Source organism: Ammospiza nelsoni, chromosome 11 (assembly GCF_027579445.1).
Source record: "Ammospiza nelsoni isolate bAmmNel1 chromosome 11, bAmmNel1.pri, whole genome shotgun sequence".
NCBI classification, from domain to species: Eukaryota; Metazoa; Chordata; class Aves; order Passeriformes; family Passerellidae; genus Ammospiza; species Ammospiza nelsoni.
This window is the reverse complement of record NC_080643.1, coordinates 18,499,535-18,526,868: the sequence shown is the minus strand read 5'-3', so window position 1 is coordinate 18,526,868 and position 27,334 is coordinate 18,499,535. Positions and strand designations below refer to the sequence as shown.

The window sequence follows — 27,334 nt, the reverse complement described above, 5'->3', positions numbered from 1 at the left end:
ATCAGGAAAGATCTCTGCAGATCAGGAATGATCCCTGCAGGACCAGGAATGATCTCCTCAGGACCAGCAATGATCCCTGCAGGACCAGGAATGATCTCTGCACGACCAGCAACGATCTCTGCAGGATGAGGAATGACGTGTGAAGGACCAGGAATGATCCATGCAGGATCAGGAATGATCTCTGCAGGACCAGAAATGTGTGGAGTATCAGGAATGATCCATCCCTGCAGGACCAGGAATGATCTCTGCAGATCAGAAATGATCTCTGCAGATCAGGAATGATCCTCTGAAAGACCAGGGATGATGTGTGAGGGACCAGGAATGATCCCTGCAGACCAGGAATTATCTCTGCAGGACCAGGAATGATCTCTGCAGGAGTAGGAATGATCTGTGCAGGATGAGAAATGATCCCTGCAGGACCAGGAATGATCCCCGCAGGACCAGGAATGTGTGGAGGATCAGGAATGATCTCTGCAGGATCAGGAATAATGTGTGCAGAATGAGAAATGATCTGTGCAGATCAGGAATAATGTGTGCAGAATCAGGAATGATCTGTGCAGGATCAGAAATGATCTGTGCAGAATCAAGAATGATCTGTGCAGGATCAGAAATGATCTCTGCAGATCAGGAATGATCCCCTGAAAGACCAGGGATGATGTGTGAGGGACCAGGAATGATCCCTGCAGGATTACCGATGATCTCTGCAGGACCAGGAATGATCTCTGTGCTTCCCCAGCTGTTTCCTGGGAATAGGAGCGCCTTTGTGAGTGCCACATGTGTCACACCACATGGGGTGTGGGACTCCTGCAAATCCCCTAATTTGTTTTCTCACTGGGCTCCTCTCTCTGTCAATCCCATAACCCCAAAGTGCTCCCAGAGCTCACCTAGATCCTCCAATCCCTCTGGAATGTGTCCAGCCTGTCACCCCAGCCAAGCACAAGGTGCACCTGGGTTCCTTTGTGCTCTCTGTCTGCTGAACTTGCCCTGGGAGCTGCTCCACAGCCCCCAGAGATATTTCAAAAGGTACAAAAGACAACAGGTATGAAAAATTACAGGTTTTACCCTGCTGGGAGATGATTTATTGATGCTGGGAGCTTAATTTAGTAATCAGACACTATCTGAAGAGAAAAAAAAAAACCCCACTCAGCCATGGAACAGTTAGATGAGAAAGCTATTCCAACTTTTGATGTAGTTTTGTCCCAAATTCAAAGTTAAAAAGAGTGGGGAAGAAGTTATCCAATTTACTGAAATCCAATCTCACCCTGCATTTCACCCAGGGCTGTCCCTCAGTCAGATTTTTACATAACCAAATTCCTGAGTCACATTAGAGAGGGGAAGAGTCAAAGGCAGCTCCAGAACAATCTCTGCCATTACATATTTTCTCTTTATAGTATTGCTTGTAAGGGATTAATGTTGTAAGACTTATTTCAAAACTGCAAAACCTTTCATCATTGATTGTGGCTCATTGCTCATTCAGACTCACATTAATTCCCACAGCACTAATTCTGCGTCGTGGTATCAAGAGCAAATGATGACTGCTGAGCTCATTTGAAGAAAGCAATAAATAATTTGCAATTAATCATCTGTTAAAACAATAATCCTTTTGAAACATCTCTGCACAGAAAGGAAAGGAATGGAATGCAGCTGTCTAGAAAGCATTTCTGGATCTCCCAGCACTCTCTGAGCTGGGTTAGGGAAGCAATGTCAAAATGCTGCCAGTTTTATCCAGCTGAGATTAATGAAATGATGCAGTGGCTGTGAGATGCACTGAACTCCAAGCTCACACAGAAAAGAGCCCTTGCAGCAGCTCAGCACACTGCAGAGCTCTTTCAACCTGTATTTCTCCTCTATTTACACCACCCATGACCAAGTTTTGCAGGAAAAAAAGCCAATTCCTGTAACGCTGTTCACAGGGTCTGAGGATGAGGGAAGAGATGAGGATCTGACTCCATATTTCAGAAGGCTGATTTATTATTTTATCATATATATTATATTAAAACTGTACTAAAAGAATAGAATAAAGGATTTAATCAGAAGGCTAGCTAAGAATAAAAAAAGAAAGAATGATAACAAAGGTTTGTGGCTGGGTCAGAGAGTCCAAGCCAGCTGACTGTGACTGGCCATTAATTAGAAACAACCACATGAGACCAATCCCAGATGCACCTGTTGCATTCCACAGCAGCAGATAATCAATGTTTACATTTTGTTCCTGAGGCCTCTCAGCTTCTCAGGAGGAAAAATCCTAAGGAAAGGATTTTTCCTGAAAGTAGTCTGTGACAAATTCCAGTCCTTGGTTTCTAAAGGCACGATTCCCCACTGCCCCTTGCCTTGGCCAGACCCACATGGCCCTTGCTGTCACCCAGCCTTGCTCCCAGCCCTGCAGCTCCCACTGCTCCCAGAATGTCTGATCCCAGAGATCCAGCCCATCCCAGCAGCTCAGGCCATTTCCTCCCCCACAAACTCAGCAATTACAACTCATTTCAGAAATATGAACCTGATCACATCAACTCTGCTGCAGCTCTCTGCACTTATTAAGCTTCATTTCTCTGGGTTTATTCCTTTCTGTACATTATCCAGTGATCAGGAGGCCTAAAGAATGCTCCCATAAAATTCATCAGAGGCTCAGTGTCAGTTCAAAGCTGTCAAACCTGCTGATTCATTTCAGCAGCATTTGCTGTGCTTCATTAATTCTAGATCTCAATGTTTTCAACCAAATAATGAAGTTATATATAACTCCAAGCAGCAGCAGCAGCACCAATAAATCCTTCAAGCCTTTGGCAACTCCTTTAATCCAAGGTAATCATGTTTCCTTGTATAACAAGTCTTGTGATGTCTGTAATAGCAGCTCACTATAGTAACAACAGCCTTCATGTTATAGCTCTCTGCATGCCTCCAGTATTAATCAGTTGCCAGATTTAAATATGAAATTAGAGAACTCTTGATACTCTTCCTGAAACAGATATGCTAATCAGAGCCCCCCCTTCCTCCCAAATTTTAAAAAAAAGTCCAATAAAGATCAGGCCTGTGGAGTTGTTGATGGTGGAGTCAAAGATTGCAGCTTGCTGGTTATTGCTGTGCTCTATTACCTCATCCCTTCCCATTAAAATAACAATCCCAAACAGCCAGGCTGTTCTATAGGCACTTTTCTCTGCCACAAGCTCTTTTTCTTGGCTCTTCAACAGAAGAATGAAAAAAAAATCTCACCAGAAGAGAGGATTGCAGATTCGTGCTAGAACTGGGCATATCATTGGCCTTCGAATGCAGAGGACACAATGATCAGAACATTTATTTTTCAATTTAGAAATTTCTTAATGAAAACAGCATTCTTCTATTTCACAAGTGAGTTAATGCTAGCAATTTTCCAAATACACTTTTGCTAGTACTGTGCATCCTCCAGCAGCTGTTACCTGAAGGGATGTTAGCCTGACCAACCTTGCTGGAATTTAACCTCATTTAGCAGAAACTTTGTGACCTTCATGCCTCAACCTTAATAAAATGATATTTAAATAAAATTATATTTAACTAAAATGATATTTAACAGAAAACTTTATGGCCTTCATGTCTCAACTTAAATAAAATTATATTTAACTGAAATGATATTTAAAAGAAAACTTTGTGATCTTTATGCCTCAACCTAACTAAAGTGATATTTAACAGCATTACTTCCTTTTCCCCAATCTCCTATAACCATCTCTCATTTCTACCATATAAAAATAAAAGTCACAGTCAGCTCCTTGAACCTTATCAAAATGTTTGGCTATAATCAAGATTTTACTTTGTTGAGCAATCCAAACATAATCTGCAGACATAGATCTACAAATTAAACCATATTAAATTGCATGTTAAATGCATTCAACAATTTGATCAGAATACTAAAATACAGATTAAATCCAGAAAGCAGAAATATCAAATGCAAAGAAGTTTCTTTTAGGGGCTGGAAATAACATCTCATTTTGCATTTGCATCTTCTCTGCCTGTTACCCTTTTCAGATCTAGTAAACATGAAAATCCTTAAATTGAAATCCTTAAATTCTAGTGAGAATTAAAAGCCTCAGTTTTATGACTGAAGCCCTGAAAAGAAGCCCAAGGTATCAGAATTTCTTCAATCTGAGCCTATTGCCTGTGGAGGAGGAGCTGCAATGAGTTTCAGAGCGTGAGTTCCTCTTGCAGAAAGGTGAGCACAGCACAGCCAGGCACAGCCCCAGCAGTGTTTTCACAGGCACCATGTGTGGCAAAGGCAGATGCAGAGATTAGCACAGATAAATCACTCACCCAGGCAGGGAAAAAACCCTCCTCCACTGCCAGCTAAGACAACTCGCACAAAATGCATGTTTTTACAAGGGCTATTCAAAGAAATAGCAGGAGTGGGGAGAATGACTCACAGGCCAGCAAGCTTCACACACTGCAGCTACTCACAGTGAGAACACAAAGGGAATTAGGACTCAGATGATGATTTTTTAAAAAAATAACCAAGAAGCATTAGCAAAACCAGCTGCTGCACTGTAATATTTCTAAACAGCTTTGTTATGCCTTCATGTTCTCTTCCAGAAGGACTTCTCTCTTTCTGACTTGCACTGGTTGTTGGCAGTAGACATCAGACAAATAAACTTTTCAACAACATAAAGACTTTTAAAACTGTATCTCTTAACCCCTATCTATCCCCTTGAGAGAGGGTAACTCCTGAAACTCATTGCATCTCTTCCTCCACAGGCAATAGGCTCATAGCTAAGAAATTCTGATACTTTGGGCTTCTTTTCAGGGCCAGGCACTCATGAAGCTGAGGCTGGATTTTAATTCTCACTAGATCTGAAAAGGTAATGGGCAGAGAAGATGCAAATGCAAAATGAGATGTTATTTCCTCCCCCTAAAAGAAGCTTTGCATTTGATATTTCTGCTTTCTGGATTTAATCTATGTTTTAGTATTCAGATCAAATTGGTTATTTTTTTTAAATAACCAAGGAGCATTAGCAAAACCAGCTGCTGCACTGTAATATTTCTAAGCAGCTTTGTTATGCCTTCACGTTCTCTTCCAGTAGGAGTTTTCTGACTTGCGTTGGCTTTGCTGTTGTTGGCAGGCTGTCTCAGTAGACATCAGACAAATAAACTTTTCAACAACATAAAAACTTTTAAAACTGTATCTCTTAACCCCTATCCCCCTGAGAGCCTGGGAAGTGGTTGCTTAATTCTTTACAGGTTTGGTTGTGCCTCCCTTCTCTATTTCTGTGACTGACTTCCTTTAGTTCCCAAAAAATAAACAAGCCTCTGAACAGTTATCTCCATCTAAATCACACTTTGTACCTATTTCCTAACCATGGATTTTTTGGATTTGTTGACAAACCTATTGGATTTCACACTTGACTTGCAGGGGATTAAATTCATTGCCTGGTGGGCTTGAGTCACTACTTTACAATTACAGGAGTTTATTTTGTATAGAACAAATACTTCAACAGGACTCTTATTTTCAGATGACAAAGTACTGATGTGCTTGCACACTTAGAGTTTCTAGCCAAATTTTATTATCTTATTATTAAAATATCTTATTATTAAATAGAATATTATTAAAATTATTTTACTATTTTATAATTATCAAAATGGTAATATTTTATTATTATGTATTATTTATTTTTTATTATTCTTATTCTTATATATTTATATTATGTACACATAATCATATTATTATTTATTATTAACGATTTTACTTATTATTTATTATGTATTAATTATTTATTTTTATTATTATACAATTATTTATAATTTTATTTTTAATTCTTCTTCTTCTTCTTCTTCTTCTTCCTATTATTATTATCCATAATCTCACAGCTTTAAGGTTATTCTAATTAGACTAATTTTATTCCATTTACTTTTGTGTTTTAACTGGAATAGAGTCAATTCCCCTCGTGTCTTAGAGAGCGCCATTAAATGGCATTTTGCAATATTTTACACTTCAATAATCAGACAATTCTGCACATCCCCCTTCCTGCACAGAGATGGCAGCAGAACTGCTACACACAGACTTCAAATCACCTCTGGGAGCTGATCCTGATCACATTTTAGCCATGAATTTCATTTCTACCTAAAAGTTAGGCTTGCAGCTCAGCCTAACTTTTAAAAAGTTCTGTTGTTAGATTTGCAGGTCTAGCATTTTCTATTTACCAAAACACTCCTATTTATCCAGTAAAATGGCATTCTTTTAAGGTTGCTGTGTAACAATTAAATCACTAAAAATCATCACCACACCTGTAGGATAACAAAAAATTTTCTTGTATATGAAAATAACAAACTCAGTAACTCAGAAGCAGCTTTTGCTTTATGAAATATCACATGGAGGAAAAGCTTTGGTCTCCCAAACTCAACACTACAACATACAATAACAGCACTAATTTAAAGCACATTATTTAATACCTAGAGTGGGGTTTTTAAAGGTTGAGAGACCAAGAAAACAGAAACTCATCCTAAAACTTTTATTTTTTTTTAATGTTATGATCCCCAAGCTTAAAAGTGAGATACTTTTCTCTTGGCTAATTTTTTATTACATGCATAACTTTTTTGATGTCTCTTCACGAGGTCAGGCACAACTTTAATTTACAATTTACAAGATTTTACTTTCCAACTAATTTGACTTTGAATCAACTAAGAGAAGTCACTGCTAAGGAGAAATTATCACTGAAGAGATAAGAGAGAACCAATCCTTATCTTCTCAGGCACCAAGTGGCTCATCTTGGAATCAAAGCTGGGTTTTAACTACAGAATTGGTCATTAATTTTTATCTCTATGAAGATATCAGGTGATTTCCCCAGGACTGCAGCCAATTCCATAAAAACAACTATTCTGCATGGCAGATTTCAGCTGGGAGCCAGGTTTTAATGGGTTCCAAAAAAGTGCTGGAAACAGGAAACTTCAGGAAAGGAAACTTCAGGAGAACCTGAACTACAGTGAGGGAAAGGAAACACCAGGAAAATATTCAAATAGAAAGTGAGCTCAAGCCAGTAAGAGGCAGGTTAATATTAATTTTAAAGGCTCTCAAATCTGCCTGTTTTATAAATTAGTGTCAACCAAAACTCAGTAGCAACATGGATGCAAATCTTTAAACACTCACTCTGGTAAAATTATTTCATGGTTCACAAAGGAAGAAAACCTGAGCCAGGGTCAAAATTGAAGCTGAGAAGTTCCTCACAAACAGTTTTCCATATGAGATTTCCACCTAGGAGCATGTCTTAAAATTGATGTTCTGTTCTTAAAATTTGTGGTGCTTAATTTCCTTTGTGACTTAACAACTGCTGGCATTGAAGAGAGGCAGTGCTGAACCCACAGGACTTTCCAGCAGCTCTTCACATTTCAGTCAAATTTATTTATTATTCATTTATTATTCATTATTCATTTCCTATATTCCTATATATTTACTATATCCCACTTATATTTACAGGAAAATTGGCCCCAAAGTTGAAAAGAAGCTGGTGCTGCTTGTGCAGAGGGGTTTTGGGGTGACAATCAGCTGGTGACAATCAGAGAAGTCCAGGAGGTGCTTCCAGAGGAAATCTGGATTTTAAGGAGCAAATAAAATGAATAAAGAAAATAATCTGCTGGACATTTCACAGGATGATCAGTGGACATTGATCCCTATATATATTCTCATATATTTCCTATATTCCACCTACATTTACACATATCCTCCCTATATATATTCCTATATATTTGTTATATCCCACCTGTATTTACAGGAAAATTGGCCCCAAAGTTGAAAAGAAGCAGCTGCTGCTTGTGCAGAGGGGTTTTGGGGTGGCAATCAGCTGGTGGCAATCACAGAGCAGCTCACCTGGGGTATGGGATAATTGCCTGCATGGGCTCACCCTGACAGAAATGCCCTCAGAGAAGTCCAGGAGATGTTTCCAGAGGAAATCTGGATTTTCAGGAGCAGGCAAACACAACTAACAATGAAAATAATCTGGTGGACAACATTTCACAGGCTCCAGGATGACCAGAGCACATTGATCCCTATATATATTCCTATATATTTCCTATATTCTACTTATATTTACAGGAAGATTGGCCCCAAAGTTGAAAATAAGCTGGTGCTGCTTGTGCAGTTTTGGGGTGAGAATAGGATGACCAGAGCACATTGATCCCTAATGAAGTGACTTAATTAACCCTTGAGGGCATGCTGAGGCAGCCCTGCCCCAAGACATCCACAGCACCTCTGGGCAAGGCTAAAACAATTGGTGTTTATTGAAATCTGGCACTGATTTCCTCTTCTAAAATTTCATCAGCAAAATTTCCTCTTCTTTAAAATTTGATTTGATTTGAACAAGCACTCACGTACTCTTGGACTGAGATGCACATGGTAGAATTTATGGTCTTAATTAGAATTAAGTTCATCAGCGTGTTTGTGTTGTGTAATTTCTTATTCTTCACACGAGAATAACAGAAAGCATCTTGAACAGCCTATTCATTCTTCTTTGTGACAAAGTAAATTGGAATGGAAGAGATTTAATCCCTGAATTTCATTACTTCTTCTTTACTGGAGATTTTTTCTTCAAAGGAAGAAGAGTTAACAGAGTTTGAAACTCTTTCTAGAAGAGAACTGCTTCCCCAAAATAAAGATTTTACAGCTTCAGTCTAGCAAAATTTTGGGGTGCTGTGCTCATCATCAGCTAAAATTACTCTCAAATCTTCAATAAAGTAAAATTTAACATCATTTACCACCAGAGCACAAATCAAAACATTATTTTGTACTCCTTGTTTAGGTGCTGATCTAACCAGGGCAGTGAAAATGAGGAATGAAGAAGAGCAGGGCACCTCTGCAACTGGGCTGGAGCTGGATTGTTATTAAAAAATAAAAAGCCCAAAAAGCCCAGAAATCCCCTCTGGGAGAGAAGAGCTGATATTGATCACATCACTGATCAATACTGATCACAAAGAGGAAAACCAACCAGCAATTATTGTCTGCAATATTATTCCTGAAGAACAGAGTGCACATTAAAGCTGCTCCAGGTTTGCCCAGGTTCTTCATGTAAAACAGAGAACTGGGATCCCATCACTTTTATCACATAAAAAGTGATGAAATAGTAGATTTATTCCTATTATAGATTATTATAGATAATAGATTTATTCCTATTATAGATTATTATAGCCACAGATTATTATAGATAACAGATTTATTCCTATTACTTTCCATTTTATAGTTACAGGAGATTGACTGTGGCATTTTACATAGAGATTTAAGCTCTATCAATGTTTTGACACTAAGACAGCAATTAATTTAAAAAATAACCCTTAATTGTAAATTAATTTGTGCCTGACCTCATGAAGAGACATCAAAAAACAACCCTATGAAAAAATATATATAAAAATATATATAAAACAACAAAATCTGTTGCTAACCCAAATGCCATTATTCCATTTCTTTCTGTTTTTTTTTTTTTTTCCCCATATATTTGACATTTCAAATAAAAATGATAACTGGATACCAACCAATTGTCCTTCCCTCCAAAGAAATAAATGTCTGCACAGCCCCTCCCTGCCCTGAAGGGACAAACTCACATTTATTCAGATATCCCCTGAAATAGGAGTATTTGTGCACATCACCCTCTGATGTCAGTCCCAGGAAGATAATTTGAATATAATTAATGAGAATAATTGAAATTATCATTGAAGGTATCAGGGGAAAGGCAAGGAGCTCATGTTTTGGTAGCACACAGAGGCACCACTTTACAGGTCCTTCTAAACCCTTCCAAAAGCAGCAAAAGGCATCAGCAGAAAAAAAAAAAAAAAAAAAAAAAAAAAAAAAAAAAAAAAAAAGAATTACCATTGTACAAAGAGCCAGGAAACATTACTTGATAAATGAAGAAAAATGATGACACTAATTGACATCATGAGAAAACTCAAAAAGAAAAAAAAGAAAGAAAACAAATTAAACTCTTAATCTCTTAAGAAAGAAATTCCAGGGCAGGCCTGAATCTGTCAAAATTAATTTCTCCAGATATGCACCAGATTAAAAACATGAAGGAAAACAAAAAAGCTCCCAGTCACAGAAAAGTCTCAAATATTAATTTTGGGCTACCCATCAGTAATGATTTCTTTAGGAAGTTTTCATAACACCAAATAAAATTACATTCTGAATAATTCTTGGCTAACAGAGCAAAACTGCCAAGTTACAGAATTTGCTGTTACAATATTGTTGTAGCTGGTTTTTCTGTTTTGCTTGGAGTTTTTTTTTTGGCTTTTCACATGTTATTGTTTCAGCATCAAATACACTGCATGATATAATGCAGAATCAGAAACAAGCAGGATATTTTTAATAGAAAAGCACATTGGAAATTCTCAATTTTCTTCCAAAGTAGGACAAGCACAAAGTTTCTTTTTCACACCAGCTGCTTATTCTGCAGCTAAGCATTGTTCCTCAAGAAATGACTGAAAAATGCTCAGGCACAAAATAAGTGCAGAAATTATAAAATTGAGTTGTCTGTATTTTCTCTGAGTGTTTTATTAGCATTAATCCTTTTTTTTTCATTCATTAGGATTGTTTGGGATGCAGAAAAGGGATTTTGGAAATGCCAAACAGGCCTCATTCACTGACTGCAAGAACTTGTCACTGAAACAACAGATACCACATTTTTTGAGAGACAGAAACTTGAAATACAACATTACTGAAGTAAAATAACACAGACATGGAAATACAGCATTACTGAAGTAAAATAACACAGACATAGTGACCTGCTGCCACCACACCTGACCTTTAAATTCACATTCTAATATAGGAACTCTGCTACATTTTTTTTCCCAAAGTTTTTTATGATCCTATTGGATTGCAGCTTCTGCCCCTTCTTGTTTTTTAATCAGAAAACCAAGTGAAAATGTTATTTCTGGCGTGTGTTATATAATCTTCTTTCATCCTGATGAAAGCAGGAAGTGCAGTAAAGCATCCAAGTAACTCAGGAATTGAAATGCAAAGTAAGAAAAGTATATTTATTTACACTTGTGTCTTATTGCAGAGAGAAATGAGAATTACAGAGAATTGCAGAGAGCAGTGAGTGGAGAATATCAGCAAAGCTGGGAATTAGGAGGAGAAAACTTGGAATTAGAAATTTTATGTGAATGAGGACGAGAAAACTTTGAATTAGAAATTTCAGAGGAAAAGCATTTTTACATCTATACATTATATTATATTATATTATATTATATTATATTATATTATATTATATTATATTATATTATATTATATTATATTATATTATATTATATTATATCATATTACCACATCATATATTATACACAATATATAAGATATAATATACAAGATATAATATATACACAATATAGAGCATATAAAAAATTATATATATTATATATAATAATATAATATATATTATAATATATAATAAATTGCATACACAGTATACAATACATACTATACACAATATATGATATACATTATATATTATACATTATATATAATATAACATATATTATATATTATACATTATATATTAATATAATATATGTAATGTAATATAATATAATATAATATAATATAATATAATATAATATAATATAATATAATATAATATAAATATTTACATCTATACATCTATATATTAACCCTTTGCAGGGCTCATCTGGAGCATGTGGGGAGCAAAGCAGTTTGGTTTAGGGACGCATTGATCTGGAACAGTCCTGGGCAGCCCAGCCAAGCTGTGAGCTGGAAATTATTCCCTTTTCTGCCTCCAGTTCCACACCCCAGCCCTGATGAACAGCCCGAGGATGCTCAGGCTGCCTCTGTTTTAAGCCCAGCCATTAAACCTGACTGCAGGGCGAGCAAGGGTCAGGTTTAAAAGTCGAGCTTTGCAGAAAGGAGCCTGAGCGGTGCGGAAAGCAGAAAGTGCCAGCTGCCATCAGCTCAGGCAGCTGCCCAGATGAACAAATGCAGGGGAAACAGGGCTGAGTGCTGACAGGGGAGTTTCCCACAGCTCCCCTGGCCTGGGGCATCACGGCCTGCTGCCCAAGCTGCGCACAAAGATCCAGCTGGGGAAAAAAAATTAAAAAAAAGTGTTCCAGAGAACCCAAATTAAAGCCAGATGTAGAAGGAGCAGATGCCTGAAATGTGCTGTCAGTTCAGGACAGGATAGGAAAGCTTGCTGGTGTTATTATTTATTAATTGGCACGCTAAGGAAGTCACAGAGAACATTTATGATTTAAGAAATAGGTGCTCTGTTGACTAAAAATCCTGCAATTTGTATCAACTTTAAACATATTAAAATGTATTCAAATTTTAAATATGTTTAAAAAAATGTATTAAGTGTTTAAGTTAATTAAATTTTAAATGTAGTAGAACTTTGAACATATTTAAATGTATTAAAATATGGTCAATAGCACAGCCCTGGAATAGGAATTAAACAGTGCAAGTAAAAAAAGATTTTCACTAAGTGAATGGTCTCTCATATCTTACTGCAAACTGTGTTCCTTAAATGTCACAGAGAACATTTATGATTTAAGAAATAGGTGTTCTGTTGACTAAAAATCCTGCAATTTGTATCAACTTTAAACCTATTCAAATGTATTAAAATTTAAAACATATTTTTTAAAAATGTATTTAATGTTTAAATTAATTAAGTTTTAAATGTATTAAAACTTTGAACATATTTAATTGTATTAAAATATTATGGTCAACAGCACCTGGAATAGGAATTAAACAGTGCAAGTAAAAGATTTTCACTAAATGAAAGGTCTCTCATATCTTACTGCAAATTGAGTTCCTTTAATCTGGGCAAACACACTTGGTGCTAATAATGTGGGGGCAGTTTTCATGGAAATTCAGGCTATATATCCAAAAATGTTGTATTTAACAGTCACTTCTACAGAACATGCACAACTTATTCAGATTCTCTTTTAGGCAAACTCAAAATTAGAAAAAAAATCCTCATTAAAGCACTTTTACACACACATCATAAAAGCAGCAAAGCATTTAGGTGAACTAAAAATAAAAAATAATTTTAAAAACTTTGAAACATAAGAACAGCACAACACTTTTTCTGACCACACCAAAACACTCTTGGCAAAATGTTCAATGAAATGCTCTGAGTGAATGCACATTTTAACAGAGAACCTTTTAAAAACAAGCACAAGATTGAGTGGTTCCCCTATCAGATGCAGGTTTATTAGGGAAATATTAGGGATTTATAAATGAAATTACAACCCAATTATGATGTTACTGGGTAAATAAGAGCTTGGATGACATCTAACTTTACGAGTCTATTTTCTTTATAGTTCTGGATAGGTTTTACTAGACAGGAGGAAAGGAAAATCTGCAGTTACCAGAAGCCATTTTATGGCCTCTAAACGCATCAATAATCCACAAAATCTCTCTGAGTGATGAAAAGCAGATAATTTCCCACCAGAAAAATGAAACATTCCCATCCCCAAGCAGGCCATCCACACCTGGTTAAACCTCTCAGTGCTTTTGCTGCAGTCTTCAGAGTGTATTGAGAATATCTCAAATCAAAGGAGCACCAAACTTAAAATCCAATGGCTCCATTTTAGGGAATAACCTGCCAAGAGCAGCTCCAAAGCAGCCAGAAACCCAAAAAAATCATTTTACAGACTCACAATCCCCAGCTGCAGTGTGAGAAAAAGGAGCTCAAAATACAAGAGAAAGGGAGCTCAAGGCAGAAGAGTAATTCTGCAGAAAAGATATTAATGGACAGCAATTCTGCAGAAAAGATATTAAAAGCACTCTCTCGTGCACTTAAAAAATTTAAGAATTGCCCCAGATGATGAACTGAGAGACTTGTGAAGGAGCACATAACAACCAGAGCCACAATGTAATGTTTTTCAGGGGCAAAATGTAACAAAGAGCTGGTTTTTAACCCAAAGCAAGCAGGGGGGCTCCAGAACCTCCAGAAATAATCTGCCTGACAGCCCTTGCCATTCAGAAACACAGATTCACCAAGACTATTCAACTGCTGAAAGAGATGGATTTTCCCAAAAATGCAGCAATCCTAGAGGGAAGAATCAAGCAAGCTCCCTGGTTTGATGGCAATTATCCTAATTTGAAAGCATGAGCTCTGCAAATAATTTGTGTATTTGTGTCAGATTTTCCACCTCTGAGCAGTGACTTCACTGCATAAGCTTCACTAAAATACCCCAGGATTTTTGAAAGGACACAAATCCTGTGTTTTAAGCAAAACTTTGAATTACAGTAAGTTGCAGTAAGTTCGACCAGACCCTGTATTTTGTAGAGAATATCTAAAACCTCATTAACAAACACCTATTGTGAAGCTGCAGAAGGGATTTATGGATTAATACCTGCTAAATAATACCTGACTAATTTTAATTGTTTTTATATTTTACATTACCAACACTGAAATTCAGGCCTGGCAGTCAGACTTTAATTATTCCTACTGTTAATGAGTGGCATGTGTCAAAGGGTGCTTGTTTTCCCTTCTTGGATCCCTCTCATATATATTTTATATATATATATATATTTTATATATATCTATATATTTTATATATAGATATAAATATATATAAAATATAGAATATATACAACATATATAAAATGTATAAAAATCTATAACATTTTTAATATTATATATAATAAAATGTATAGATATTATATAAGATATAATATTATATATTATATTTATACTATATCTATTGTATTATATATTATTATTTATATTATATATAAAATTATAAATATTATAATATGATAATAATATAATACTATAAATAGATATATAATATTTATAGTATATAAATATATATGTGAGGGATATATATAGATATATATACATATATATTATATAAATAAAATATATAATATAAAATATATACAACATGTATAAAATATATATAAATATATAACATATTTATATAAGATATAAGATATATATTATATATATTTTATATTAATATATATATTTTATATATAAGGGATATATATACAAATATACATGAGCTAGATATACCTAGAAATACCTAGAATTTTTTTTCAAGGTATGCCCATGCTGATTTCAAAATTCATTAGGTATTTTACAGCTGTTTCCAGCATCTGCTGCAATTATTTTTCAAAGGTTTAACATGAAACAGAGAGCTGAGTCATCATGATCCACCCCAAATATTAAGAACCACTGTGGAGCCCTTTCCAGCTGAAAAAACAGCAGCAGCACTTGCACAGGCTGCAGGGACTGGATAATCACTGCTGCAGAAGCATCCCTGGCATCCAGCTGTGCCAAAATTAAATGGTGATGCACAAGGGTAGAGATATGGGCAGAGGGAGGAAGGAACACAAACCACTGTTAAATATAATATTAGGAGACACTTGTTTGATTTTTTATGGAAAACAAGTCAATATTGAGTTATCACCAGTGCTGCTGTCCATGGGATCAAACATCCCCAAGTTTCTGCCCACCTTCCATTTTTTGGTCACTAGACAGGTAAACAGCATTTTTCCTCCCCATATTATAATCCATCAAGCAGCATAATTACATTTTAATTGACCTAAAATTGCAATTGATTTCCTCACACCACACAACCCAAATCACCTGCTTCCTTTAAAAATAATATTTAAAGACTCAGATAAAGTTACAGTTAATTTAGGAGACTGTCTAAATCATTGTGTCAATCACTCTGGAAATGAAATACCACTGCTTAATTCTATCATTTGATCACATGATTAATTAACATCCGAATTTCATTTGCTTACCTCAGCAGCCTGTGTCTCCTGGTGTAATAAAGTCAGACCTGTCAAGTCTTCCAAGAAGGAATGTGAAGAATTAAAAACTTTGGCTAGGAAATTAAACCCGTCTCGTTCATACTGCTCAAGGACCTGCAAAGAAACAAACAGAGAAGAATTTCATATGTAATACCCATCATCTGATTCATCCTCGTATGTGGCTCACAAAATAAAAGCAGAATGTTTCTGAGCACTCAGAAAATGCCTGGATACTGCAAACAGCTAAAAAATGACAGAGAAAAAAATAATTATTTTTGCCAACTCAATCTCTATAGTGAGGAAAGATGGAAGCAAACGGGAAGAGAAATGATTTAAGTATTAATTATATTAAGTATTAATTAAACAATAAGGTTTAAGATTTCCTGCTTTAAATGCATTTTTTATGACATGATAGGGCAAGAAGGAAAACATAATATATATATATATATAATACAAAACAATTGTATATAAAATATAATATATATACAAAATAAAACATAATTATATATAATTTATAAAATTATATTATAATATAATATAATACAACACACTATAATACAATATAATATAATATAATATAATATAATATAATATAATATAATATAATATAATATAATATAATACCATACAATATAATATTTCTAAATATTATATTATTTTTATATAGTGTATTCTTACCTATATATAAAATATTGTTATATTATATTTATATTATTATATAATATAGTATTTATACGTTATACTATATATATTATATTATATAATAAGGTTTAAAATTTCCTGCTTTAAATACATTTTTATGACAGATGATAGGGCAAGAAGGAAAACATAATATATATAATATAAAACATAATTTTATATAAAATATAATATATATATTAAATAAAACAATTATACACAATATAATTTAAATAATTATATTCTAGAAATTATACTATATATAATATAACTAATGTAACTAATATAATACATTATAATATAAATTATATTATATATAATTTATATAATATTTCTAAATATGATATTTATCTAAATATTACTTTTATATATTGTATTATTATCTATATATACTATATTGTTATATTTATATTATTATATAACATACAATATAGCATTTATATGTTATATTATATATAATATATTATGCAATAAGGTTAAAGATTTCCTGCTTTAAACACATTTTTTATGCCAGATGATAGGGCCAGAAGGGAAGCTTGGCTGCACAGCCATGAAAGGAGCATTTGAGCACCACCAAACACAGTAAAGCCTGTTTTAATATCAGGGCAAGGAAAGACCCATGCTGGGCCAGCCTGAAAAATTCCCTGAGAAGGTGTCCAAGCCCAACATCCCCCAGCCTCCAGAGATCCCTGATTCTGAGGCTTTTGTATCTTTCTCTATTTTTCTGCTGTAATTTCCCCAGCTCAGTTTTTATTTGGACAATTTTACAAGCTCCTACAAGAACTGAGAGGTTTTAGTTTATATTCCCCTCAAGCCCTGAGCATGAAGAATTTATTTCAGCTTTAGGGCAGGAGTTGCCAGGCTGATTTCAAAGCAGGGAGATGCAAATTGAGGGAAGAGAAGATAAATATCAAACATTACCCCAATCCTACATCTTTTGGGACAGCAGGCAGGCAGAAAATGGAAGGAACTTATGCCTGGGCAACCCCAGGATCCATTGTTTCCTTATTTTTGTTCCAAGTTCTCATCATTTCATCCAAACAGAACTTTTCCTGCAGAACACCAAGGAGCAGAGCAGGATTGATGCAGGAACCTCAAAGCCACACATTTAAATAGAAAGCAGTAGAATGTGTGACAGGGAAAGGACCACCAGGATCAGCCTGGATCCATGTTCTCATCATTTCATCCAAACAGAACTTTTCCTGCAGAACACCAAGGAGCAGAGCAGGATTGATGCAGGAACCTCAAAGCCACACATTTAAATAGAAAGCAGTAGAATGTGTGACAGGGAAAGGACCACCAGGATCAGCCTGGATCCATGTTCTCATCATTTCATCCAAACAGAACTTTTCCTGCAGAACACCAAGGAGCAGAGCAGGATTGATGCAGGAACCTCAAAGCCACAAATTCAAATAGAAAGGAGCAAAATGTGTGACAGGGAAATGATCACCAGGATTCAGAAAAGGCAGGATTTTCACAAGAATGGAAATACTCCCATCAGAATTCATGAAATCACAACTTACTCTCACAACAATCTCACTCCTTCCTGGTTTAACAATTCCTAATGGTCTCAAACACCCAATTCATTGATAAAACTGTGGGAACTTGCCCAGCCCAACAACATTCTTCAGCAAAACACATCCCATGAGCCCTTACACAGGAATTCAGACTCGTTAAAAAGCATATTTATATTTAACTGACAGGATTCTAAGCTTAATGAAAAAATAGACGGGGATCCTCACTCAGCTCTTCATGCAAAACTATCTAATGCATAATTAGGTTTCAAAAAACACACACAGAAACAACTGAAACACAACTATGAAATGGAAGAGATATAAAAGGTGATTATCAAACATTTGGCACCTTCCTGACCACACTTATTCTTCTAAAATAAACAAAATTAGCACTTCACATTCTCTTCCTGAATCTACATAAATTGTTCTTCATACTTGAAAGATTTATTTTGCCATATTTTGCCATAGATGTTTGGTGTATGTGTGTGCAATGACTGATAAATATAATCATGAATTTAAAAAGAAAAAGGGATATAAAAAAACATTATTGGGAGCATTTATTTGTATTTTTCTTGGGTTTTTTATGCCTGAGATAAATGAGTAACATGAACATTCACAATGTAACATAGAGAACTGAGCAGCAATTTCGGCATTTTTTTTGGAGATGTGTCCTCTCAGTATTACCCACTAAATACAGTGGGGATTGCACTGGGGATTTACACATTCCATGAGAATTCTGGGTTCAAAATCCCACTAAAGCAACCCAAGTGCAGCAGTCTAGAAAATCTGGAGAAATTCTTCTTCATACTTGAAAGATTTCTTTTGCCATAGGCGTTTGGTGTATGTGTGCAATGACTGATAAATATAATAATGAATTAAAAAATAAAAAAGATTAAAAAAAAACAATATTGGGAGGATTTATTTTTATTTTTCTTGGGTTTTTTTTATTCCTGAGATAAATGAAATAACACAAACATTCACAATGCAACACAGAGAACTGAACAGCAATTTTCTGGAGATGTGTCCTCTCAGCATTATCCACAAAATATGGTTGGGATTCCACTGTGGATTTACACATTCCATGAGAATTCTGGGTTTTAAAGTCCCACAAAAACAACCCAAGTGAAGCAGTCTCTTGCACAGATACCAATTTCTGAGCCTGGAGTGTGCTCACAGCCCTGCCTGTGGGAATTCCTCACCCTGGCAGGGGATTTTGGCCTTTTGGCTTTTTTCCCCCGAAAATTTTTGGAGGAAGCACAACTCAGATTTTTGGTGCTGCAGGACAGATGAGAGTTCATGGCCCACTGGAACCATCCCCAGTGAACCTCAGCCTTATCTGAAATTATCACAGCACCTCAGAGAAACGCAGGGACAACAACACCACTGAGATATTCTGCTCTCGTACCAGGGGCAAAAATTAGTAAAAGATGCAAACCACCTTGGGCTATGCAAATATTATGAGCAGAGCAGGGAATTGAGGGCAAACTTCCTATGTACAGCTCATCCATCAAGGAGTTTTAAACCTGGCTGGGTTTGTTACTCAATCTCTGCTTTGATCCTTGCTCCCAAAAAGTGGGATTTGAGTCTGCAGTGAGGATTAAGTCCAAGTGCCCTTTGTGTTGTCATCAGTGTGGACAATGCCAGGAAGTCTCTCATTAAGTGCCTTTTAAAGTATTAATATCAATAAAATTAAAAAAATTAATAAATCATTAAAGAAAAATAAATTAAAACAAATTAAAATGTATATATAACTACACAAATTAAAATTTACATTATATATTATTGATATATTATATTACTTTATATCATATTATCCATATATAATATTATTTTATAGATTCTATTATTATTTACATATATTATATATAATATATTGTTATATTTATATAAGACAATATATATCAATATCTATTGTATTATATAACATATAATATATATAGTATATACTTATAGTATATATAGTATATATATTATAAGTATATAGTATAGTATAATATAAGTATAAGTATATAGTATAGTATAATATAAGTATAGTATAGTATAAGTATATAGTATAGTATAATATATATTATAGTATATAGTATATATAAGTATATACATATATAGTATATACTTATACATTATATATACTATATACTATAATATATATTATATAGTATATAATATATATTATATAGTATTTATACTATATTTATATTATTACATTATATAATACTATATTTTTATTTATTATTTATATAATATATTATTTTACATACTATTTATAGATATTAGAAATTATATAAATATAAATGCTTATATAAAACCACAAGATATAACCTTAAAATTAATACAGATATTAATAAAATTAACAAAATATTAATAAGGTCACAGCTGCAAGAGTTGCAGGCACGTTATTTTTAGATTTTTTTGTACTGGTACACATTAACATGACCAAATCTACTGCTATGGAAAGATTTAAACATTTCTCTCCCCTCTGTGTGGCAGAGACCTTCCATGGTGCCACAATGGCAAATTCAGGTTTGGGTAACAAATCTGACCATACACACAGGATTTTAAAAACTTGAAGCACAAGAATAAAGAACATTCTTTTCCCCTAGCAGCAACCACAGAAGCCTGAAAAGCAGCATTAAAAAGTGTACTGGCTGATTCTAATTACTTGTTTTTTACAATGAGGACAGCCTGCTGAATGGAAGTATTTGTGAAGTAGTTTTAAATCCAGAATTCCAGGCACATGAGCCAACAAATGTCACATCAGAGAGGCAAAAATCCACCTGCAGCAGCACATGGTAGCACCTGAGCAGGTACCTCTGAAGAAGAGACCCACTATAATGAAATCCTTTTGATACAGGCAGTGACTGGGTGTAGCCATGAGGTTTTCTGAAAAATTCTTTTTGCCAGGATTTTCCTCCTGAGAAGCTGAGAGGCCTTAGGAACAAAATGTAAACATTGATTATCTGCTCCTGTGGAATGCAACAGGTGCATCTGGGATTGGTCTCGTGTGGATGTTTCTAATTCATGGCCAATCACAGTCAGTTGGCTCAGACTCTCTGGTCAGTCAGAAGATTTTATTTTCATTTCTTTCCTTTCCTTTCAAGCCTTCTGATGAAATAATTTCTTCTATTCATTTAGTATAGTTTTAATATATCATTTTAATATAATATATATAATAAAATAATAAATCAGTCTTCTGAGACATGGAGTCAGATCCTCATCTCTTCCCTCATCCTGTGAACACCACCACAACTGGGAGAACATTTTGTCACCCTCTGAGATTTTATTTCCCAACTGAGATGATGGAAACCTTCCAGTGGCACAAAAGCAGGAACTCCACTGCCCACCTCCAATCTTTCCTCCCCAAATTCAGGAGCAGATTTTCTCTGATAAATGGAACAGGGCACAGATTTGTTCAGCAGCCACTGACCAGCCCTCAGGAAGGAAAAAGAATGAGGCAAAATAATCTCAGATTCTTATGCCAGGAGACCACACAGGGAGTAATCACACAGGAATAAAACCAGTCTGAACAACAAATAGAGACAAAATAATTCTAAAAAATCTTTCCAGATTCAATAAGTGACTAACTTGTTGCTGCATGGAAAGGAAATTTTCTCCTTTCTATTTCATCATGTCCAGCAGAGCCCAAAGGCCCAAGGCTGGCACGAATTTGCTTTTGCACTTCTGAACAATTCCCCACCAATCTTGGTCCCAGTGAGATCCTCCCGAGGAACAGCTCCACAGGAGCAGAATACTTGAGAGATGCTATAATTTGTACTGTTCTTGATCTCAAACCAGTCACCTTCCGCCCACAGATGTACAAAATCCCACCTGAACTTTTTCAGGAATAAACCCAGCCCTTCAGTGAAGCGCCACTATGAAGCAATTCATTTTTCCAGGCAGGAAAATAAAATATAGAAGCATAACAAAGAACCAGAAATTAATAATTCTTGCACCCAGCCTGGCAAGCTGGAGCAGGAAAGAATTTATTAAGGAACTCTTATTTTCTCCTCACCTGCAGGTCACTTCTCAGAGCTTAGGAGAGCTGGAAATCACCAATTATTTCTGGATTTCCTGGCTGCTGCAAACACTGCCAGGAGAAGCCACATTTTCACACCACCTCTCCTCACATGAAATCTCTCAGGTTGATGCCACAATCTTGATTTCAGCCTCCACTTCACAGAGCTCCAGAACTGTTTTTTTTTTTTTTTTAATCAATGGCATTTTAACAGAACAAATCAAGATATGTGGGTGCACACCATCCCATCAGGACCAAATCCAAAGCTTTCTGAGTAAATGATACCCAATAACTCATTTCATGAGCAATCTTTTCATTCTGGCCTGTTTACTGAAGTTAAAAAAAACCCAAATCTCATGGCAGAAGGAAAAAAAATACAGGCCTGGAGTAAAAGGACTTTGCAATGAGAAACAGATGTGCAGCCTTGGTGTTATATTCTTTTTAACAGCATTCTGCACAAAAGTCCTCTCAATTGCTGGGTACAGAGAGAGAATCTGGCTCCAGGATTGCTTTACAGCAGAAAAGTTAGTATCTGCTTAGGCAAAAACACAAAAACCAAGCTCCAAACCCAAAGAAACTGGCTACTGATGCAAAACTGGCTCTTGTTTTATTTCTGTCACATCAATTTCAAACTTTTTTTTACCAGTGTTTACATTTGGTTTGGCTTTTCTTTTTTTTTCCTTTTCAAAGTAGGTTGCATCTGCAGAGCTTGAACCAGGGCTGTTTACTTTCCAGGAAAAATAAAACAAGGAATGAATGCTACCAGCTGGATTATTTACACTAAAGATTGCTGGGTAATTTACCCCCAAAATTACAAATTCCTGGATTATATACACTAAGTCAGATTTTTGGGTAATTTACACCCAAAATTACAAAATGGTGGATTATATACACTAAGTCAGATTTTTGGGTAATTTACACCCAAAACAATTTCCTGGATTTTTTACACTAAATCAGATTTTTGGGTAATTTACTCCCAAAACAAGTTACTGGATTATTTATATTAAATAGGATTTCTGGGTAATTTACCCCAAAACAAATTCCTGGTTTATATACACTAAGTAAAATTACTCAGAAATCTGCCTTAGAGTAAAATGTCCAGGAACTTGTTTTGGGGATAAATTACTCAGAAACTTACCCCCAAAAACAAGTTCCTGGATTATTTATACTAAATAAGATTTCTGGGTAATTTACCCCCAAAACAAGTTCCTGGATTTTTTACACTAAATCAGATTTCTTGGTAATTTATTCCCCAAAACAAGTTCCTGGATTACTTGCACTAAAAATTCCTGTGTAATTTACCCCCCAAATAAATTCCTGGATTATTTACACTAAATAAGATTTCTGGGTAATTTCCCTCCAAAACACGTTCCTGGCTTTTTACACTAAGTCAGATTTCTGGGTAATTTACCTCCAGAACAACTTCCTGGCTTTTTCACACTAAATAAGATTTCTGGGTAATTTACCCCCAAAACCAAGTTCCTAGATTATTTACAATAAATAAGATTTCTAGGTAATTTACCCCCAAAACAAGATCCTGGATTATTTACACTAAAGATTTCTGGGTAATTTACCCCCAAAACAAGATCCTGGATTTAAACACTTCCCTCCCTCAAAGGGGGCAGGTACTTCACAGAACATTTCAGAGTCCCAAAAAATCTCAATATTCAAGGCTCTGTTTAGAAATTGGATAGGTGTGGATACATTTTCACACACTGTTAACTCCCTGCTTATCACAGGCCAGGCAGCAAGGATAGAAAATTACTGTTCACCTGCTGAAAACACATTTGGAAAATAAGACAGATGTGAAAGTCTTGCCAGCTCCATTCTTCCAAATTCTATGTATCTGCTGTTAAAACAGCAATTTAATGAAAATTTTATGCTGTGAAGAATCCTCCTGAATGAGAAGAGAACAAGCTGAGCTACTGAGTTAATATTCTAAATTTTATCACACAACCCATAATTCTGGCTTCCATAAAAAATCCTCTGTTCCAGACTCTTTCCTTTTCACAAAGTTCTAAATTTTTATTTTATTGCCATCTGATCCTAAAAAGTCATCATGGAAAGTCTAACAAGGTGATGCTGTAAGATAGCTATGAAAAAGAAAGCAATAAAATTGCACTTTTGTGAGGATCATGGAATGACTTTTCAGGCCCTTTCAATTCATGGGTTTGGAACAGGAAACTTTGAGAATTTTACATGAGAAAAAAGAGAATACTCCAAAAATTACCTCAAATGGAATTATCTAAAACTGGTGCATTCACAAATGATTAAGTCTGAGAACAAAGTTCTGCAGAAAGCTGTGCTCCAGGTGTGCACTGAACAAGGCCACGCTGGAAACACTGGAAATTCAGAAACCATGAGACAAAAATGGCATAATTTTATAATTTTGGGCTCAGGTCCAAATCATGAAATCACCCTCTGCACACACACAGTTCTCTCCTTTCCTCCCCATCATCAGCATTAAAAATGAAAGCAAATCAGTATAAAAGCTTAACTAATCCAAGTACAACGTGCTGAAAAATCATTTAAGGAGGAGATTATTGTTTTAATTCAGAGTAGGAGAGGGGTGATACAAATGAGCTTTGCCTGTTGCTATTTCCTACCCTGATTCTGAACTGCTAGGGGCAGAAAATGGAGAATTAACTTGCTAAAGAACCAGCTCTGAAAGGTCTCAGCAGGGCTTTTTTTAGCTTGGGGTTTTTCAGTTTCTTCTGAATCATGAAAAGGAGGACAGTAGAGTTCTCAGAAATTTAAGAAATGCCAGTTTAAGCATCTTGGCAACATTTAGTGCTTGGGAGATGCATGCATTGTTTTCTGGAATACTCTTAATGTGCTTCATCAAGTAGCCATTTTCTCTGATAAGAATATCTGACAGATAAAACTGCAGGATTTTGATTTAAGATTTTAAATCTTAAGATTTTAAGATTTAAGATTTTTGATTTAAGACAGCTGCTCTTTACTTTTTAAAATATTTTTCACAACTTATTTCAAATGCAGCAGCATCCCCAGATTCCAGTCGGTCTAAGGGGGTTTCACTGCACAGCACACAAGCTGAAAGCATTCCCTGCCTGTAAACAGGAGTGTAGAGATGTGAAAGGAAATAAAAGGACCAAGAAAAAAAATCAACATCTCTATTTTAGTGAACAAGAGGCACTAAAGGGGTTTTGGGTAGCCAGCACCATCAGATCCTGCTCCTGACCTCCCTGAGCACGTGGGTACATCCCTCATTCCCCTCCCTGCTCACTCCACGTTTTCCACAGGATGGATGTTTACAACTTGGATATTTACAACTTCGTTTATCCCATTCTGCTTCCTGTCCTGAGCTCATCACAGCAGCCCCAGCTCCTTCTGGCATCACTCACCCTCTGCAGAAATCCCTGATCCCTCCCTGCCCCATCCCAGGGAAGGACAGCTCGGGGATTTTGGGTAAGTCATGCACAGGGACAGGCACCTCACCCCTAGTTATTGAAGGAGCAGCATCCACTGCCTGCAGAGAGCCCCTAAAGCTGGGAGAGAAGCAAGGGCACTTCCCAACATGTTAAGTAATGTAAAGAAATTATTGTTCTCTCAGCAAAGCATCTGCCTGATGCTGAGTGATGCTTTGGCTGCCTGCACAAAGTGTGGGTTTGCCAAAGGCAGGAGGTGTAGGGGGATACAGTATGGATAAATGAAGGTGGTACAGAATGTAATCTCATCCCCTAAAGAGTTGCAGCTGAACCAATTACTAAAGATCAGGAGCAGGCCTGATGTTAACAGGCCACACCTGTAGCCAATAAGAAGAGTGTTAGAAAAGCGTGGATTGGTGGGATCTGGAGGCAGATGGTTACTGGACAAGGAGCAGTCAGTGCTTAGAGGAGCTGCCCACAAGAAACATTGAGGAGGTGTGAAACTGGTGATATGAAACCCTTGTACTATAATGATAACAGAACGCTTGATATATAAGACAACACAGGAGGGACCCAGCTCTGCAGGGCTGGCTGGAGCCAGAAATGAGTGGGTGCTGCCCAGGAAAAGTCATTTATGGCACCCAGCAGCACCTGAAGGAGGCAGAGCTGGCACACCCTGCAGCTGCTCAGGGCTCCCCAAAGCCACAGCTCCAGCTGGAAAATCCACATTTTATGGATTACCTCAGAGCAGAGGGGTTTGGAATCTGGATGTGCTGCAATACCTGTGAAAACAGCACTGGAGAAGCAGAAGCATTTTCTTCAAAATAATATTTACTAGATTTCATAAATTTCTATTTTACCATCTCTTAAAACTGAATTCCCTCCACTCTTCCAATTTCAAATAAAGCAAAGAATTCTGCAAGGACAGATATATCAACACTGAGGAAAAATTGCAAAAAAGTCAAACAGCTTAAACTGTTCAAAAATACTGCAAACAAAGATCAGCTTTCCCATAAAGCAAAGCTGGTGGTTAGTTACGATGAAGAAAACAGACAGCAAGGTAGACAGACACCTGTCAAAGACTGCAATAAGAATGCAGAAAAATCTAAAAAACAATCTACCATAATTAAAATAGAAAAGATCACTAAAATGAGAAACAACTTAGATAATTAAAAATATTGTATCTCCATGAATATGCACTTGGAATCCTTGGAATAACTGAGTAACTTGGGAATAATAATGATAATTGAATAACTAATAATAACTGACTAATTTCCCAATAAACCAAGGAATAGAAAGCACTAGGCTGCAAAAATGCTGCAAAAATGCAAAAATCCTATGGAAGGAATAAAGAACAAATACAAATACTCATATCCAGCAAAATAAACAACTGATCTTTTGATTCCACGTGGAATCCTAGAGAATGAGGGCTGGAATTGATGGTGGGGTGAACACTATCATCATCATCATCATCCTAGCACCACACATTGAATATTCCTGAGTTTTAATTCCGTTTTCAGTGTTCTCCAAAGTTGGTTTTTGCAGTTATTTAAGCCAAAGTATTTTGAGTTTTAACTGACAGAAAAGGAATTGTGTAACAGCTTCACAGAGAGATGACAAGACAGCACAGATTATCTCTAATATAATTAAAAATTATATTGTAGGCACAGGTAGATATTAAATATGTCAATATTAAAAACTGGAGTGATGCTGTCTTTTTCCTCACTGATAGTGCTTTACTTTTTCCTAATTTTAGTTAGAATTTCACTGAATTGGAAGAAGAAATTCTGGGAAAAATCCCAAACAAGACCCATACAATTTCATTTAAATGTAACAGAAATACAGTCTGACAGAAATTATCCTATTGCCTGAAACAATGGCAGGTTTCCTCTTTCCTTTAAACCCTACTATTCTGAAATTTAAATATAACAATGAGAAAATTAATTTTTATTCATTTCTAAGAGGTGTCCTACACAGAACTCAGGATGCCGAAAATGTGCCTGGCTGTATTAACAATTCACTCTTCAAATCT

At 35.7% G+C, this 27,334-nt stretch overlaps 1 protein-coding gene across 1 annotated transcript in view; it reads right to left on the bottom strand.

Annotated features, from left to right (window-relative positions):
- The window catches only part of ATG7 (autophagy related 7), a 94,414-nt gene that overhangs the window by 43,197 nt on the left and 23,883 nt on the right, over nt 1–27,334 (bottom strand). Inside the window, exon 18 of the mRNA XM_059480052.1 lies at nt 15,701–15,823. Coding sequence (XP_059336035.1) covers nt 15,701–15,823 — 123 coding nt within the window. The remainder of the gene's footprint in view (nt 1–15,700; nt 15,824–27,334) is intronic.